The 17826-nt window shown below is 44.7% G+C and overlaps 1 protein-coding gene across 4 annotated transcripts in view; it reads right to left on the bottom strand.

Annotated features, from left to right (window-relative positions):
• SMC5 (structural maintenance of chromosomes 5) overlaps positions 1-17456 on the bottom strand; it is a 344009-nt gene extending 326553 nt beyond the window's left edge. For 2 of the 4 annotated variants that reach the window (XM_073543725.1, XM_073543726.1), the window contains exons 1-3: positions 17268-17456; positions 12373-12514; positions 4069-4121 (exon numbers count right to left, since the gene is read on the bottom strand). In XM_073543725.1, the coding sequence (XP_073399826.1) occupies positions 4069-4121; positions 12373-12514; positions 17268-17422 (350 nt within the window). In that variant the 5' untranslated portion in view covers positions 17423-17456. The remainder of the gene's footprint in view (positions 1-4068; positions 4122-12372; positions 12515-17267) is intronic. The other 2 variants (XM_073543723.1, XM_073543724.1) reach the window with 2 other exon arrangements.
• Positions 17457-17826: the final 370 nt, after the last annotated feature.

The following is a 17826-nucleotide window of genomic DNA, read 5'->3' as shown; positions in this document are numbered from 1 at the left end:
CACTCAGTAATGGTATCAAATAAGGTTTTTTATTAACATAAACAAACAAAAACATTACACCATTTCATCTTGCCAGTGCACCCGTCCTACATCAGAAATAAAGTAGGCCGCAAATTGGTCCCTCATTTGGCCAACTTCAACGGATGACCTGAGAGGGTGCTGAGTGAATTCAGGCAATGGGTTAGGAGCATCATCGTCGAGTTCAAAGGTCGGGTGCTCTTTAGCCATCACAAAGTTATGTAGAACCACACAGGCCTTCACCACCTCATCGACTGTTTCAAGTTTAAGATTAATGGCCGTGCCGAGAATTCGCCATCTGGAGACAAGAATCCCAAAAGCACACTCGACAGTTCTTCTGGCCCTGGTCAGCCTGTAATTAAATATTTTTTTGGTGTGGTCCAAGTCCCGGCTGGAGTAGGGTTTCAGTAAGTTTCCGCACATTTGAAAAGCCTCATCGCCAACCATTACAAAGGGCAGTGGCGGAGCTTCGGTGTGAGGAAGAGGTCGTGGCATAGGGAAATTAAATTGGTTGCCATACAACCTCCGGCCCATGTCTGAGTTTTTAAAAGCCTGTGAGTCATTACCACGGCCAAATGCTCCAATGTCCACTGCTACAAACATATATCCGGCATCCGCAATGGCCATGAGTACTATTGAAAAGTACTTTTTGTAATTATAGTACTCAGATCCCGTTCTTTTGGGTTTGATGATCCGTATGTGTTTACCATCAACAGCTCCCAAACAGTTGGGGAAATTGCATACTGTCCAGAATTTGTCAGCAATTTCCATCCACTTTTCAGCGGTGGGCAGGGGCATAAATTCTGGACAAAGAACATTCCAGCGAGCCCGGCAGGTGTCCGCAACAATTCCAGACAAGGTAGAGATTCCAATACGGTACTGGAAGTGTAGTGAAGATAGGGTTGCTCCAGTTGCCAGGAATCTGTGAACAGAGAAAGAAGTTAAATTAATATTTATGTATATTATTTTAAAAAACTATAAAATAAAATATTAGTACATTCACGAAAACTAATTACCCAAGGTTTTGAATATTAAATTTAAGAAAAAAAAGCAATCAGACCGCACCCCTTGGTTTTTAAATATTACGTACCGTAATGTCACCAGTAGCCGTTCCTCAGGAGGAATAGCACGACGGAGCTGTGTGTCCTGTCTCCGGATGGATTGTTGGACACGAGCAAGCAAATCCCTGAAACTTTCTTGGGACATCCGGATATAATCTGTAAATTTCTCCGGGTTTGCCTGGAGCTCGCTGTAGAGGGTGTGGTATGCCCCACGGCTCTCCCGGAGTTCAACAATCGGATGTATCCACATACGCCGCCGCTGCCGTCTTCGCTGCCTCTCTCTCTTCCTTTGTTCATGGCAAGCAACTGCATACGCCTGAGCCATCGCGATGTCCAAATCCAAGTTGAAGTGAAAACTCTTCCAGCGCAGATCCATGGTCACGAGAAGAATCAAGCAAATGTGAAGAATACTGTAGACAGGGTCTATATATTAACATACCACACCCACAATGAAGTCCCATTGGTCTTGTGTGTTGTTGAATGTTTTTTTTTTTCTTTTTTGGGGGGTTGTCCAAAAATCTGTAAAAAAACGCAAACACACAAAAAACGCATACAAACGCACAAAAACGCTGCGTTTTTTTTCCTGCATGCGCATAAAAATGCTTGAAAAAAACGCAGCGTTTGTATGCATTTGTATGTGTTTTTTCTATGCGTTTTTTTGCGCTAAAAACGCGCTGGAAAAAAAAGCAAGTGTGAAATTAGCCTAAGAAGGTATGTTTCAGGGGTTATACCGCAAAATTGATGAGATATAGTATCAGGGGCCAGATGTGTCAAGGGTGAGTCACACCATCTCTCCCAAATCCTGTGAAACTTCCGGGAGCACCCTCTACGCCTATATAGTATAATTTCGTATGGAATCACATCATTCACTAACTTTTTCCATTGCTGAATTGAAGGGGACCTCCCACCCATCCATCTCAGTGCTATCGCTTTTCTGGCCATAAATAGAACTTCCCGGAGAAATATTCTATCATAATGGGTCCATTTTTCCTCATCCACCACACCCAGAATACATAACTCTGGGCAACATTCAATCGGTATCCCAATTATCTGCTCCAAAGTAGCTATTACATCATTCCAGTATCTTTTTATAATTCTGCAGTTCCAAATGAGATGTCAGAAATCCACACCACCATCCCCACACCTGTGACATTCATCAGATGTCCTTCTACCAAATTTATATAGTCTACTTGGGGTTAAATAGGATTGATGAAGTATATATAATTAACTTGTTGTTCGCAGCTGGAGATGCCACCATATGCGCTTCCATTGCGTCCTCCCATTGATCATCTGTAATAGAGGGGATTAGATGCTTCCATTTACCCTTTACAGCTAGCTGAGTGGACGCAATCCTGGTGTTCAACAGGAAGGTATATAGGGAGGATATCACACCTGTGGTCCCTTGAGTTGATAATACTCCTATCAACGGATATTTAGATATTAGCCTTCTAGAAAGCGGGAACTGGTACTATATGGCATGCCTCAACAAATAAACACATTTTTATTAGAGAACACACAGTTTAAAAACACTGAAAGTCCACAACATGGACTACAAAACAACTGCTGTACTATACCACAAAAAATAAATAAATTCCAGCACATGATTAGGCACAATGAACAATGGCATAGCATAAGGAAAAAGGAGGATAAAAGAACGGGGATAAGAAAGCAATTCTGTGATAAATACTTAGCCCTGACCAGATATTACAGTCGCCCCCATATGCAAGCAGGCCGGCTATGTAGGTACATAGTCCCACACGTATCGACACCTAATGTGTCTACCTCAAGGTAAGTTCCTTGCTGACAGCATGCATATATATTTAACAGGACACATTGAGGCCAACTTGACTGTTATTATATTATACATATTTTCTATCTTCGGGACTACGCAAGATATTGTGACTTATGTACTTGTAATTTTACAGCTAGTAGGTCTGAGTATTACACTCTACACTATGGATCATTTATTTGTAGTCCATGGTGTTGTCCAAGTGTTTTTATACTGTGTGTTGTCCTCTAATAAAAATTTGTTTATTCTTTGGTGATCCCTGGCTATTTGCATATACTTTTTTGTCTTGGTTGTTAAACATTTCTAGTAGCTCACCTCTGAAATACAAATGAGCTTTAATGGCAAAACCAAAGAGACATTAGCTTTGTCAAAGAAAGTGTAGTGCTCCCAAATCTGTTGTACTGTCCTACCCCCCACACTGAATGCTGGAGATGAAAGCTGTTAACCATACTCAGGTCTGCTATGCTGCCAGTACATTTCCCCACTTGTGTGTGGATGCCTGCTTCAGATTGGCAGAGCTGCCAGCTGTATAAGAGAAGTACCAGAGATGAGAGCTCCAGGACATGTCATCATTCTACAGTGAGGAGAGCAGCCGTTTGTCAATGCTATGCTGTGGGGTTGTCTTCTCATTCCTCAGTGTGTTGCTGTCTGCATAGGAATAGTCAGCATCAGAAAGAGAAAGCAGTACATGCACAGAGTGGAATCTCTAAGGTAATGGCCACAACGTAGAGGCAAAACTATAAAAAAAAATTTTCATTTTTTTGTGCATAGGGCTAAGAACTAAATGCAGATGATAGCAAACAACCTGCCTGTTCTCCACGGGATGCTCTTGGACGACTCACCCAGCGATTCTATGGCTTCATTTCACCACTTGTAAACAGAGCAGCTCATCCTCTTCTGGCCTGCTGTGTCACCGCAGACATTAGGCTGATTTACAGCCGGCTTCCAGGACTTAGTCAGCGGGGGAATAGTCAAATCAGCAAGACATCAGTATCTAGACCAGGAGCGGTCTGAGACCACTGTGATCCGGCAGAGGTCGTTGCCGGGCAGAACAGGTTCTTAGCCCCATGGCAAAAAATAGAAAGTTTCGGATAGCCCTTATAACTACATATTTGTTTGTAGTGATGCCATTATATGAGCCTAGGAAGCAAGGGGGGTTACATAAAACAATTAAAGACATTTGAAAAAAGTAATGCTTACAATTCAAGCTCAACCGAACCTTTTTGGCAACCACGTTTCACATAATAACCAACCTGAAAGACAAAAACACTCTTGAATATTATAACAAACAAACCTTTTACCTGCTGGCCTCACTTAACTAGATACTTTTTTTTTTATTATTATTATTTATATAGCGCCATTAATTCCATGGTGCTGTACATGAGAAGGGGGGTTACATACAAAGTTATAGATATCGTTAGCAGTAAACAAGTTTCCACAACAAATTTACAATGACAGACTGGTACAGAGGGGAGAGGACCCTGTCCTTGCGGACTTACATTCTACGGGATAGCGGGGAAAAGACAGAAGGTCGGGGGTGCAGCAGCTCTGGTGTTGATGAGGCAGCAACTCAGGCGGTGGTGAGGCAGAAGAAAGGTTATTGCAGGCTGTAAGCTTTCCTGAAAAGATGGGGGATACTTAACACTAAAGGCCCCGTCACACATAGCGACTTACCAGCGATCCCGACAACGACATCAACGTGTCAGGATCGCTGGTGAGTCACTATGTGATCGCTGGTGAGCTGTCAAAGAGGCAGCTTCATCAGCGATTAGCACAGCAACTCCGCGCGCGCGCGGCATCGCTGTGTTCAGCGCTGATTCATGTCAAAAATAGAATTAAAATAAAAAATATTGTTATTCTCACCTTCCGACGTCCCGAGCAGCATTCCCGCCTCTCTCCACGCTCCGGTCCCAGTAATCCTTTGAGAGAATTACCGCGATGACGTCCGTTCTCGCGGGATCGCGAATTCTCGCGGTAATTCTCGGAAAGGATTACTGGGACCGGAGCGTGGAGAGAGGCGGGAATGCTGCGCGGGACGTCGGAAGGTGAGAATAATAATTTTTTTTAATTTTTTGATTTTTATTTTATCGCTGATCTCCCGCCTGTCACAGGCAGCGATGCGTGCTGGCCAGCGGGAGATCAGCGACTAAAGAAATGTCCAGAAATTTCCCAGAGCGATCAGCGATACCGGCAGGGGGGCCGGTCGCTGATCGCTGTCACACACAGCGATCTCGCTGGTGAGATCGCTGTTGTGTCACAAAACTTGTGACTCAGCAGCGATCTCGCTAGCGAAATCGCAATGTGTGACGGGGCCTTAAGTTTTAGTTATTCTGACTGCCATGGCTATCAGAAAATAAATAGACGTGAGACATAGGTGTAAAATGATTTCTTTACAAGGATATGCATATTAACAGGAATGCGCTACTTTTATTCTTCTTAGCCTGATGCATTAAGTTCAATGTTAACAAATGATCTATTGCCACCTGCTGGTAGATATCAATATTTTTTAAACTAAAAAAATAAAAAACAAAAACAATCTGCAGCTATGGGGTTAATCTGCAGGTCATTGGCATTGTGAACCTGTCCAGTGCTTGCACTTAACCCCTTTCCTACATTGGACGTAATATTCCGTCCATGTGACCTGGGCCCTAAGTTCCATGGACGGAATATTACGTCATAGCGATCAGCGGTGCCCACGTGGTGAGCGCCGCTGATCGCGACCGGGTGTCAGCTGATTATCACAGCTGACACCCAGCACAATGTGTCAGCCCCCGACACACTAACCCCTTGCAGACCGCGATCAAACACGATCTCGGTGTACCGGGGGGTTAAAGGGAAGCATCGGCAGGGAGGGGGCTCCCTCCGTGCTTCCCTGAGCCCCCCACAGCAGCGCAATGTGCAACGTTGCTGCGGGGGGCTCTTTCCCTTCGGGGGCCTGCAGGGAGCTGGCTTCTTCAGTGCCTGCAAAGCGCAGGCATGAGAAAGTCTGCGTCTATGCCTGTGACAGATCACTGCTCTGTCACAGTGACCTGTGATGTGACAGATCAGCGATCTGTCACAGGACAGTTATGCCCCCCCTGGGACAATGTTATAAAGTTAAAAAAAAAAAAGTGTAAAAATAATCTTAAAAAAAAAAAAAACGCTAAATAAATTTAAAAAAAAAAATATTCCCTAATAAAATCATTATTGGGAAATAAAAAAAAAATAAAAGTACACATATTTGGTATCGCCGCGTCCGTAACGACCCGCCCTATAAAACTGTCCCATTAGTTAACCCCTTTAGCGAACCCCTTAAAAAATAAAAAACAAAGCAAAAATAGTTTTTACATCACCACATATTGAGGGCTATAATTTTTCCATACTTTGACCCACCGAGTCATTTGAGGTCTTATTTTTTGCGGGACGAGTAGACGTTTTTATTGGTATCATTTTCGGGCACATGACATCTTTTGATCGCTTTTTATTCCGATTTTTGGGACGCAGAATGAACAAAAACCAGCGTTTCATGAATTTCTTTTGGGGGGTGCGTTTACACCGTTCTGCGTGCGGTAAAATTGATAAAGCGGTTTTATTCTTCGGGTCAGTACGGTTACAGCGATACCTCATTTAGGTCGTTTTTATGTTTTGGCGCTTTTATGCAATGAAAACAATTTTATATAAAAAATAACTATTTTTGCATTGCTTTATTCTGCGAGCGATAACTTTTTATTTTTTTGCTAATGATGCCGTATGGCGGCTCGTTTTTTGCGGGACAAGATGACGTTTTCAGCGGTACCATGGATATTTATATGCGCCTTTTTGATCGCGCGTTATTTCACTTTTTGTTCAGCGGTATGATAATAAATCATTATTTTTCACAATAAAAAGCGTCTTTTAGCGTGTGACAGCTGCCAAAAATAAAATCCGCCATAAATAGTAAATCAAACCCCCCGTTATCACCCCCTTAGTTAGGGAAAAATAATAAAATTAAAAGAAAATGTATTTATTTCCATTTTCCCATTAGGGCTAGGGTTAGAGCTGAGATTAGGGTTAGGGGTGTGTTGGGGTTCGGGTTGCAGTTAGAATTGGGGGTTTCCACTGTTTGGGCACATCAGGGGCTCTCCAAATGCAACATGGCGTCTGATCTCAATTCCAGCCAATTCTGTGTTGAAAAAGTCAAATGGTGCTCCTTCCCTTCCAAGGTCTACCATGCGCCCAAACAGTGTTTTACCCCCACATATAGGGTATCAGTCTACTCAGGACAAATTGCAAAACAACTTTTGGGGTCCATTTCTCCTGTTACCCTTAGGAAAATAAAAAATTGGGGGCAAAAATATCATTTTTGTGGAAAAAAAAATCATTTTCTTATTTTCACGCCCGGGCGTTATAAACTTCTGTGAAGCACTTGGGGGTTCAAAGTGCTCACCACACATCTAGATAAGTTCCGTGGGGGGGTCTAGCTTCCAAAATGGGGTCACTTGTGGGGAGTTTCAATAGTTTAGGTACATCAGGGGCTCTCCAAACGCACATGACACCCGCAGACCATTCCATCAAAGACTGCATTCCAAAACGTCACTACTTCCCTTCAGAGCCCCGACGTGTGCCCATAAAGTAGTTTTCTCCCACATATGGGGTATCAGGGTACTCAAGACAAATTGGACAACAACTTTTGGGGTCCAATTTCTCCTGTTACCCTTGGGAAAATAAAAAAAAAAGGGGACTAAAAGATCATGTTTGTTGAAAAAATACGATTTTTTTTATTTTCACACCCGGTCGTTATAAATTTCTGTGAAACACTGGGGGTTCAAAGTACTCACCACACATCTAGATAAGTTCCTTAGGGGGTCTAGTTTCCAAAATGGGGTCATTTGTGGGGGGTTTTCACTGTTTTGGTACATCAGGGGCTTTCCAAACGCGACATGGTGTCCGATCTCAATTCCAGCCAAAAAAGTCAAATGGCGCTGCTTCCTTTCTGAGCTCTGCCATGCGCCCAAATAGTCGTTTACACCCACATATGGGGTATCAGCGTACTCAGGACAAATTGCATAATAACTTTTAGGGTCCTGTTACCCTTGGAAAATAAAAATTGGGGGTGAAGAGATCATTTTTGTGGAAAAAATATGACTTTTTTTAATTGTACCGCTGTACGTTATAAACTTCTGTGAAGCCCTTGTGGGTTCAAAGTATTCACCACATATCTAGATAAGTTCCTTGTGGGGTCTAGTTTCCAAAATGGGGTCACTTGTGGGGGGTTTCCACTGTTTAGGTACATCAGGGGCTCTCCAAACGTGACATGGCGTCCGATCTGTATTCCAGCCAATTTTGCATTGAAAAAGTCAAACGGCGCTCCTTCCATTCTGAGCTCTGCCATGCGCCGAAACAGTGGTTCCCCCCACATATCAGGTATCAGCGTACTCAGGACAAATTGCACAATAACTTTTCCAGTCCAATTTCTCCTGTTACCCTTGGTAAAATAAAAAAAATTGAACCTGAAGTTTTTTTTTTTGTGAAAAAAAGTTAAATGTTCATTTTTTTTAAATAATCAAAAAAATTCCTGTGACGCACCTGAAGGGTTAATAAACTTCTTGAATGTGGTTTTGAGCACTTTAAGGGGTGCAGTTTTTAGAATGGTGTCACTTTTGGGTATTTTCTATCATATCATAGACCGCTCAACGTGGCTTCAAATGTGATGTGGTCCGTAAAAATAAAATGGTGTTGCAAAAATGAGAAATTGCTGGTCAACTTTTAACCCTTATAACTTCCTAACAAAAAAAAAAATTTTGGTTCGAAAATTGTGCTGTTGTAAAGTAAACATGTGGGAAATGTTATTTATTAAGTTTTTTGTGTGCCGTATCTTGCGAAATTTTAAAAATTTTCGCCAAACTTCCATTTTTTTTTCACAAATAAACGCAAGTTATTTGAATGAAATTTTACCACTAACATGAAGTACAATATGTCACGAGAAAACAATGTCAGAATCACCGGGATCCATAGAAGCGTTTCAGAGTTATTACCTCATAAAAGGGACAGTGGTCAGAATTGTAAAAATTGGCCCGGGAGTTATCGTGCAAACCACCCTTGGCAGTGAAGGGGTTAAACCCAGCTGCCAGGAGAAAACAAACTTTATTCCGACTGGCAGCGTTACAGGGGGCAGTGTTGGTGCGGGTTCAGTCACCGCTCTGTGTACATAAATGGCAGATGTAACCACGCCCTGGTACAGCATGACAGCTCACTCGGCATTAGGGGTCAGTTGTCACAGCTGCCGCCCTCTATACCCTGAGCGGTGGCTGAACCACTGGCCCCTTGAACAATGCCTGGAATAAAGTTCATTTCCTCCAGGCAGTGGTGTCCAAGTGCAGGCGCTGGGCAGGTTCTCAACGCAATTAACCTGCAGATTAACCCCATATTAACCCCCAGATTAACCCCATAGGTTAGTAATGGAGAGGCATCTATAAGACACCTATCAATTAGTAACCACACTGGGATGTTGTATAAAAACGCAGACACCCAAAATAAAGTCCTTTATTTGAAATAATGACACATACTCTTAATGAATCTTAATTAAACTATACTTACTGAATGCCTAATCCACCGAAGTCAACGTCTCCTGCAAAAAAAACTAAAATAAACCACAATATTCCTCACCTGTCCATCAAGAAGATAATCCATAATGTCCCACGACGATCCTGATCACTTTGAGAGCAGACCCTGATGTGACTGCTCTCAAAGACAGCCAGGGATACACTGACAGGAGGTAATCCCTCCGCAGTGTATAGCACTGAGCTGCTGTTGAGAGAATTCACCGGAGTTCATCAGCAGATCAGCTCCAGTGATCTCCCTTACGGCACCACTGGTGTGTGAGAAAGTTCTCACGCAGCGGTGCCGTAAGTGAGAGCCTCCCGATGTGGCTGTTCCACACTTGAGATTGCTGTGGGACAATCTGGATTACGTGGACTAAGGCGGACAGGTGAATATATGGTAGTTTATTATTTTAAAATATTTCTAGGAGACGAGGGCGTTGGTGATTTAGTGTTAGGTGAGAATACATCTCCCATCAGCGGCACCTGCTGTCAGTGTTATCAGTGACAGCAGACGTAGCCCGATGGGAACAGTAGTCTCATCAACCCACGCCTGCTGACCTGCGTTAAAGTTTTTTACCGCATGTCACTGCTTCTGGTCACAGTCACAGACAGCTGTGGGGTCACGCTGACAGCATGACCCCGCAATGCTCTGACCGACGGTAACATCTACCGGCAGTAGTGTTACCGCGGGTCACTGCTGCGGGTCACAGTCACAGCTGGGGGGTCATGCTGACATCTGACAGCATGATCCCGCAGCGCTCTGACTGACGGTCTTACCGGTGGTAGCATTACCACTGATAAGAACTACCTCGCCAGTGTTCCCCACGCTGTCACACGGATGACAGCGTGGGAAAAATCACAGGAAGCCGGTAAAATGCAAAACAAAAATTCAGCAAATCCGCAAACATTTTTATGCCTGCGTATTTGCTGCAGATTTGACTGACTCAATTGAATGGGTGAAAAACGCTGCAGAAACGCAAAAAGAATTGACATGATACAGAAAAAAAGCACACTGCAAACACTTAAAGAAAATTACGCATGCGTCTTTTTGATGGTGCGGCGACCTGCGCCAAACGCAAAGTGTTGCATTTTGGTGCAGTCGCTGCACCGTCAAAAAGACGCATGCGGAAGCATCTGCATTCATCGGCACGGCCTGCGTACCCAATGCTAAAGATAGGGTACGCAGGCCGCATGCCGACAGAGGCAGGGCTGAACGGAGGAGGCGTGGCAGGGGGCGGAGCTTCATGGAGGAAGCCCGCAGCCCTCCGCAGCTCTTCCATACGCTAGTGTGAAAGTAGCCTTATGTACTCATGAGGTTGTGGCCCTTGTTGTCTTCTAAGAGAGATCATGCTGTGTATCGTGTTTGAAGAAATCGAAAACAGCTAGCACCCCACACCTCCCATGTAGCTGCCACCTCCAAGGCCTAACAACTAACTGGTAACTGATTTTTGTAACATCTGCTTATACTTATTGTACTACCACCTGCGTTTGCATTTTTGACCATCATCTACTATATAATCGTCTAATTCTGTCTGTCTCTTTGTAATGGAAATCCCGCGTCGTTGATTGGTTGCGGCCGGCCGGGCGCGACCAATCAGCGACAGGCGCAGTTCGGCCGCGAATTGGCGCTAGCCGCTGATCTCCCGACGGTTGGCGCGGGTCATCTCCTGCCGCCCGGAGATCATCGGCGACACAGCCGGGAGATGACCGATGCAGCGCTCATTGTGCGCATGGTACCCAGGGTCCAGAGGAGAGGAGACTCTCCTCCAGGCCCTGGGTACCATAAACCTGTAAAAAATAGAATTAAAATAAAAAATAGTGATATACTCACCTTCCGACGGCCCCCGGACTCTTTCCCTCCTCTCACCACGCACCCGACATCTTCCAGTCCCAGTAATGCTTTGCGCGAAAGACCTCTGATGACTTCGCATTCTCGCGAGAATGCCGTCATCTCAGGTCCTTCGCGCTAAGCATTACTGGGACTGGAAGATGCCAGGAGCGTGGAGAGGAGATCGGGGGCCGTCGGAAGGGGAGTAGATCTCTCTATTTGTAACAGTAATCCCACGTGCAGAGCACTGTGACCTCCTGATGCGATCGCATCGGGCCTCCATCTAGTATATGTATATTCATGTCGTATAAAATGTTTTCTCCAAAATATCCAATTTAACCTTGGGTTGCTCTTTATAACGTTACATGCTACTGAAGATGGCTTCTGGCACGATATAATCCCGATAGCGGACCGTGCTTATATCGAACGATTAACTGGTGGTAGTCCTACCAGGCTGACAAGGATGTTTCACAGGTGCTAGTGAAAGGGGTCTCAGCCTTTCAAGGTTGTAAGCGCATGTTGTGCCACACCTGCAGTCACTCCCCATAGAGGACCTCCAGCAGTATATCCGTGAATGGGAACCAAAGGGGGACTCTATAAAAACAACACTTGCTGATGAGTACTAGCAGCAACAGGGCACCAGAAGCCAAGAAACCTGCCGGCTAAAGAGGTGGCAAGACGAAATGCAGTGCCTTAGAAAAATTGGTAACATGTTCAATACTTATTTCACCGGCTGTTTGTCCTATTTCAGGAAAAGGTTAAAGGACTTATGCCAATTTAAAAAGTTATTCTCTATAGGTACTATCTAAAGGTACTAAATAAATACAAGTTGAGCATTTGCACCTACATTCCATTTATTGTCCATGGAATTGCCGGAAATAGTTGAGCACTGTACTTGTCACTGTACAGCCATAATTATAGATAATAAATGGCTCAGGGGTCTGTAGGCTCAACCTCAGCTCCATTCAGACAGGGCTCTTCAAAGCCCCATTCAAGAGATTACGTGGGGTGTAAGCGGTCGGACGGACTGCCAGCAATCAATAAGTTATACCTCATTCTATTGATAAGTGGAAATAGGCCATTATTGTTAAGTAAAAACAGAAAAATGTAAAATACCTTATCAGCTCTGCCAATAAAAGAAGTCTTCCCGGCCAGCCCTAAGCAAATTGCACAAACGATGCTTGACTTCCCAGTTCCATTGGCTCCAACAATCATGTTTAAGTGAGGACCAGGAAAAACCTCACAATGATCGTAAGTCCTAAAATGAAAACGTACAGGTCTTAGATAGCAACTTACGTTCTGCTCACATTCACAAAACAAGCTATAGTGTGACACAACTGCAAATTTCAACCATTTTCAAGCTATCTACTCACTATTAGGCCATGTTCACACCTTCAGTATTTGGGCAGTATTTTCCCTCAGTATTAATAAGCCAAAACCAGGAGAGGAACAATCAGAGGAAAAGTATAATAGAAACACGTCACCACTTCTGTATTTATCACCCACTCCTGGTTTTGGGTCACACATACTGAGGTAAAAACTCAAATATTCCACATTTTCTGGTTTCTTATTTATTTTGCTTTCTTATACAGCGCAATCATACTCCACAGCACTTTGAAAAAAAAACATTGTCCTCCAGCTGCTGTTTGAGATATAAGAACAAAAAAAACAAAAAAATCAAAACATTGGGCTTTATTCACCCTCCCCAGGTCCCGTGATGAGCCTCCGCCACCCCTTGTGTGCAATTGCCTGCAGCACTGAAGTAACGTCAACAACACTGCAGACATTCAGTGAGCTCAGAGGCTCGTGCCATCAAGTTGGGCAGAACCGCTGAGCTCAGTTATTGGCAGCAGTGACAGTGACATCAGAGCGCAGATAATAACAGACTCAGGAAGCAGTGAAGAAGACTCGGGGTCAGACCTGGGGAGGGTGAGTACAGTACAGTCGATCCTAAACCAAAGAAACAGGGATTTCATAGAACCAGAAAACCACTTTACACTCATGTTCAAACACCCATATAGGGGCAGATTTATCAAAACTGTCTAATGGACAAGATGGCCTTGTTGCTCATAACAATCAGTAAGACCTCAGCTTTCGTTTTACCAAAGTAGTTTAAGAAATGAAAGCTGTGCTGTGATTGGTTACTATGGGCAACAGAGACAGGTCTTCTTTTAGATTATTTTGATCTAAGGGGTAAAGTTTCTCCTTGTGGAGAGTGACATGAAAGACCTGACCTGTCACTCTCAACAATTAGGGTGGTTTCACATTAGCGTTTAAGGCCGCAGCGTCAGCCTGCGCACGGCCGCCGCTAAGCCCCGCCCCCTCCGGTAGCTCCGCCTACGGGCGCATGACGCTGCATGCGTCCCCTATCTTTAGCACTGGGGACGCAGGCTGTGCGCAGGTATGCGTTTGGAGGCGCATGCGTCCTTTCGATGGGTGCGCCGACCAGCGGCAAACGCAACCTGTTGCAATTTGGTGCGCTCGGCGCACCGTCAAAAGGATGCATGCGCCGCCAAACGCATACCTGCGCACGGCCTGCGTCCCCAGTGCTAAAGATAGGGGACGCAGGACGCATGCAGCTCCATGCGCCCGGAGGCGGAGCTACCGGCTGCGTCATTAAACACTAATGTGAAACCACCCTTAGAAACTTAAGGGCCTGTCACACTAAGTGATATCGCTAGCAATATCGCTATATATGGTTTTTGTGTCGTTATAGTGATATTGCTAGCGATATCGCTATGTCTGATACTTACCACCGACCCGCTCCCCCGCTTGTTATCGCTGATCGCGCGAGAACGTCCTTGACTGATTCTCGTCGTCAGCTTCCTGCTGGGCTTCCTGTGGTGCTGACGAGTGGACGTGGGTGGGAGGACGTCAGGATCGCCTCGTCTGACAGGTAAGTAGTGACCCCCGACCCCTGCTATGTCGCTAGTGAGATCTGCCTGTGTGGCACCTCACTAGTGACCACTTAGCGATGCACCAGCGATCCTGACCGCGTCATATCGCTGGTGCATCGCTAAGTGTGACAGTACCTTTAGATCCCAGTCTTAAGCCTCTCACCTAGCCAAATCAGATCTCATAATTTGCACTGCGGAAGGACAATACTTCGAAACACTGTGTCTGCAAATTGAGATTCTGGTTTGGCTTTTATCCCAAGTCATATTGCAAGGCTCATTAAAAATTGGATATCGCCTTTTCGGATGGCTACTTCCAAGGTGGCGCTAGAGATCAGGTTCTCTTCCTCTCTGAAGAGGCAATTGGCATAGACCCTTTTGACACATGAAGCTCATAGGGGAGATTTACTAACATGCATCAGAATAGCCACCGTTTTGGCAGAATTCTGATGTACATGCCATGTGACACAAAGGGCAAATTTCATTATTGCATACGCGCTTGTTATGTTGCATTTTTGGCATTTTGCTCCTTTTGTTGTTTGCATCAAATTCAACTATTCATTTCAAGTCTATTTTATATGTGTTCGCCTGTTTCGTTATTTTTTCCGCCATTGTGGGCAAAGTTTAGGGCTTCCAGAGGCCAATTCATCATTTGCGACTTTTAAAAAAAAATCACTAAATTTGAGGCAAATTGACTCCAGTCCCTCCCCGCGGAGTAATTTTTGGTATGTCAGTTATTTTGCCCCAATTTTTGTCACTTTACTAAACGTGCAACTTTTTGAGCTAAAAAGTCTCAAAACTGGTTAAAGGTGGAAAAAATATATATATTTTAACTGTACACAAAAATTTCTGAATTGTGTGCACCATTTTGAAGACTTTGACACAAAAAAATTACAATAAAAAAATGGACACGAATGATGAATCAGGCCCCTCGGGTTTTAGACACTTATTATAAGGTGCATATAATATACAAGGCTTAAAATTAGCCTTTCCTGATTTCTCAGGATTCAGTCCTGCCGCTGACAATAAAATAGATGGCTCCTACAAGGGTCACAAGGTTTTTGAGAATACTTCTAGATTGTAACCTCGCAAACACGGCCTCACTCCTCTTTGTATCTGCTGAAGTTTGTGTAAGAGCAGTTTCACACGTCAGTGGCTCCGGTACGTGTAGTGACAGTTTTCTCACGTACCGGAGACACTGACACACGTAGACACATTCTAATGAATGTGTCTATGCAGATGTCAGCGTGTTTTCACGGACCGTGTGTCCATGTGCAAAACACGCTGTTTTTGTGCAACAGCACGGATCACACGGACAAATACAAGTCAATGGGTCCGTGTAAACACGTACCGCACACGGATGCTGTCCGTGTGTGATCCGTGTGCGTTTTTAAAAGTCAAAGGGTTAACATTGAAAATAATTTTTCAAAAACACGGACAGCATACGGACAGCACACGGATGGTACACACGGACATACGGATAGCACACGGACAGCTCCGGTACCGGAATTATCTGGATGTGTGAAACTGCCTTCAAAGGGTGTGTGCACACGCTGCGGATTTTGCTGCGGATCTGCAGTGTTTCTGGCCCTGCGGGTCCGCAGCAGACTTGTTGTACAGTACCATTTTACTCTATGTAAAATGGAAACCACAGTGCACATGCTGAGGAATTTTCCACGCAGTTTTGCTACAGTTTCAAATCCGCAGAAAGAAATGACATGTCACTTCTGCGGATTCCGCTGCGGTTTACCATCTCCTCCATTATAGAGGTGATAAACCGCAGGGTAATCCGCAGGTCTTTTGACCTGAAATTTACCTGCGGATTTTACAAAATCTGCGGGGAGAAATCCGCAGCACCTAAAAACTACGTGTGCACATACCCTAAGGGTGCTTTCATATTGTGTCCAGACACCCATTCACCAGCCCCGTCGGGGCTTAAGTCCAAACTGCCCACAAAACGGGAATACGACATATGTGCCGATGGGGTCATAGATTACGATGGTGTTGATAGAGTGAACACACGCTCTGACATTAATCATTTTCAGGTGTGAACACCTACTGGAGACACTTGGATGTAGTAGTCTACGTCTGGGTGTCCACCATCGATAGGCATATACACCTCAAAAAATGATGGACGGTAGTGCGCACGTTCGCTCTGTCGACACCATTATAGTCTATGACCCCATCGGCACATATGTTCCAGTCCCATTTTGCGGGAGGGTTCAGAAGCAAGTCCCGACGGGGCCAGTGACGCAATGTGACAGCACCCTTACTCGGTTATGTCTTAATTGTCTGTACAAGTCTCCTCTGAAAGGTAAAGAGCCGCAGAATATGTTGGTGCTACAAAAATAAGTTATTATACCCAATTAAAAAAAAAAAAAAAAATTAATGAAATAAATTAAAATTGAACTAGTGTTGTCAGAAGTTTTGATAGGGTTTTGTGAGCCGAGATGCCCACAGATCACCGAAATAAGGGGCAGAAGTGCTAGTTGTCCCTACAGCTCGGAGCGACGGGATAACGGCGCTATCATAGAATGTCTACGGGGAGACTTTATCGTTCAATAACCATACAGATCCTATAACCCACTGCTATAAGGTGCCTCAATGAAAGGGGATGTCCACGACTTGAAAACCCCTTCCTAAATGCTAAAATAAAAAAGAAACCTTCTGCCGTTTTAAATATGTTGGCTCCGGATCTCCCCGCCGCTTCGCTCACACTTGCCTTGGAGTGATGAGCGCTGCAGCCCATTAGCGGCCACTGATTGGCTGCAGCGCTGCTATAAGCATCAGGAGAACGGCGCTGGTGCTGCAGGCGGGTACAAGAGGTTTTGTTCTTTAAACAGGGGACTATAGCATAGGACTTGTCATAGTAGTGGACATCTAAGGCATGTACTGTACTATGTGGGAAATATGGTGCCCCCCACTCCAGAAAAGTGCCGACACACACAAAGGGGCAGAAAGTAGCCATTTGCCACAAACTGTGGCTGAAGTCAAATACATAACAACAATGGCGACATCATCATGTGCCAGCCCGAAAAGGCGCAGTATATTGCGCCCAATACAGTGACCCGCATCCGTACAAGCAAGCAGCATGGCAGCACAGAGGAGAGGACATACAGGAAATTCTCCATCTTGATCCGGAGGATAGCGCCCTCGATCAGCTGCTGCTGCTGACTGCCATCAGATTTCCTCTTCCCCAGCTGGGTCGCCATGATAGTCGCACAACTCCTGAACCCGCGGGCCCTCTGTGCAGTCTCTAACAATTCCCTCATACGTCACCACACGTCACTGCGGCTGCGCGGCCATGTTTAGTGAGGGCAACGTACACACTGCTTTATCAACTTGTTTTCCAAAAGAAGCTTATTGAATGGCGTTTTTCAGAAGACGCTGGGTGTGTCTGTACAAGGGCTAAACAAAACATATAGAGGTCCGGCTGTACTAAAGACTAGTGACTGGGAACCGGGCACGTGACTGCCTCGGAGAAATTGCGGGAAAATGGAGGCGCCCACTGCGTGACACAGCAGTGACTGCTTGCTAGGCGGGCTTTCCACGAGAATTTACATAAGAAAGATTCTTTTGCTTCCTTTACAAACTGCATGTGGGAAGGACAATAACAAGGCAAATTTCTGAGGTAAATAATTAGAGTTTAGTGGTGAAATGCTCACTACGAAGTTCT

The sequence above is a fragment of the Dendrobates tinctorius genome, unplaced genomic scaffold (genome assembly GCF_039654945.1).
Source record: "Dendrobates tinctorius isolate UK_male_01 unplaced genomic scaffold, ASM3965494v1 ptg000134l, whole genome shotgun sequence".
Taxonomy (NCBI): Eukaryota; Metazoa; Chordata; class Amphibia; order Anura; family Dendrobatidae; genus Dendrobates; species Dendrobates tinctorius.
The sequence above is the reverse complement of the archived record's forward strand: the minus strand, read 5'-3'. Positions and strand labels throughout refer to the sequence as shown.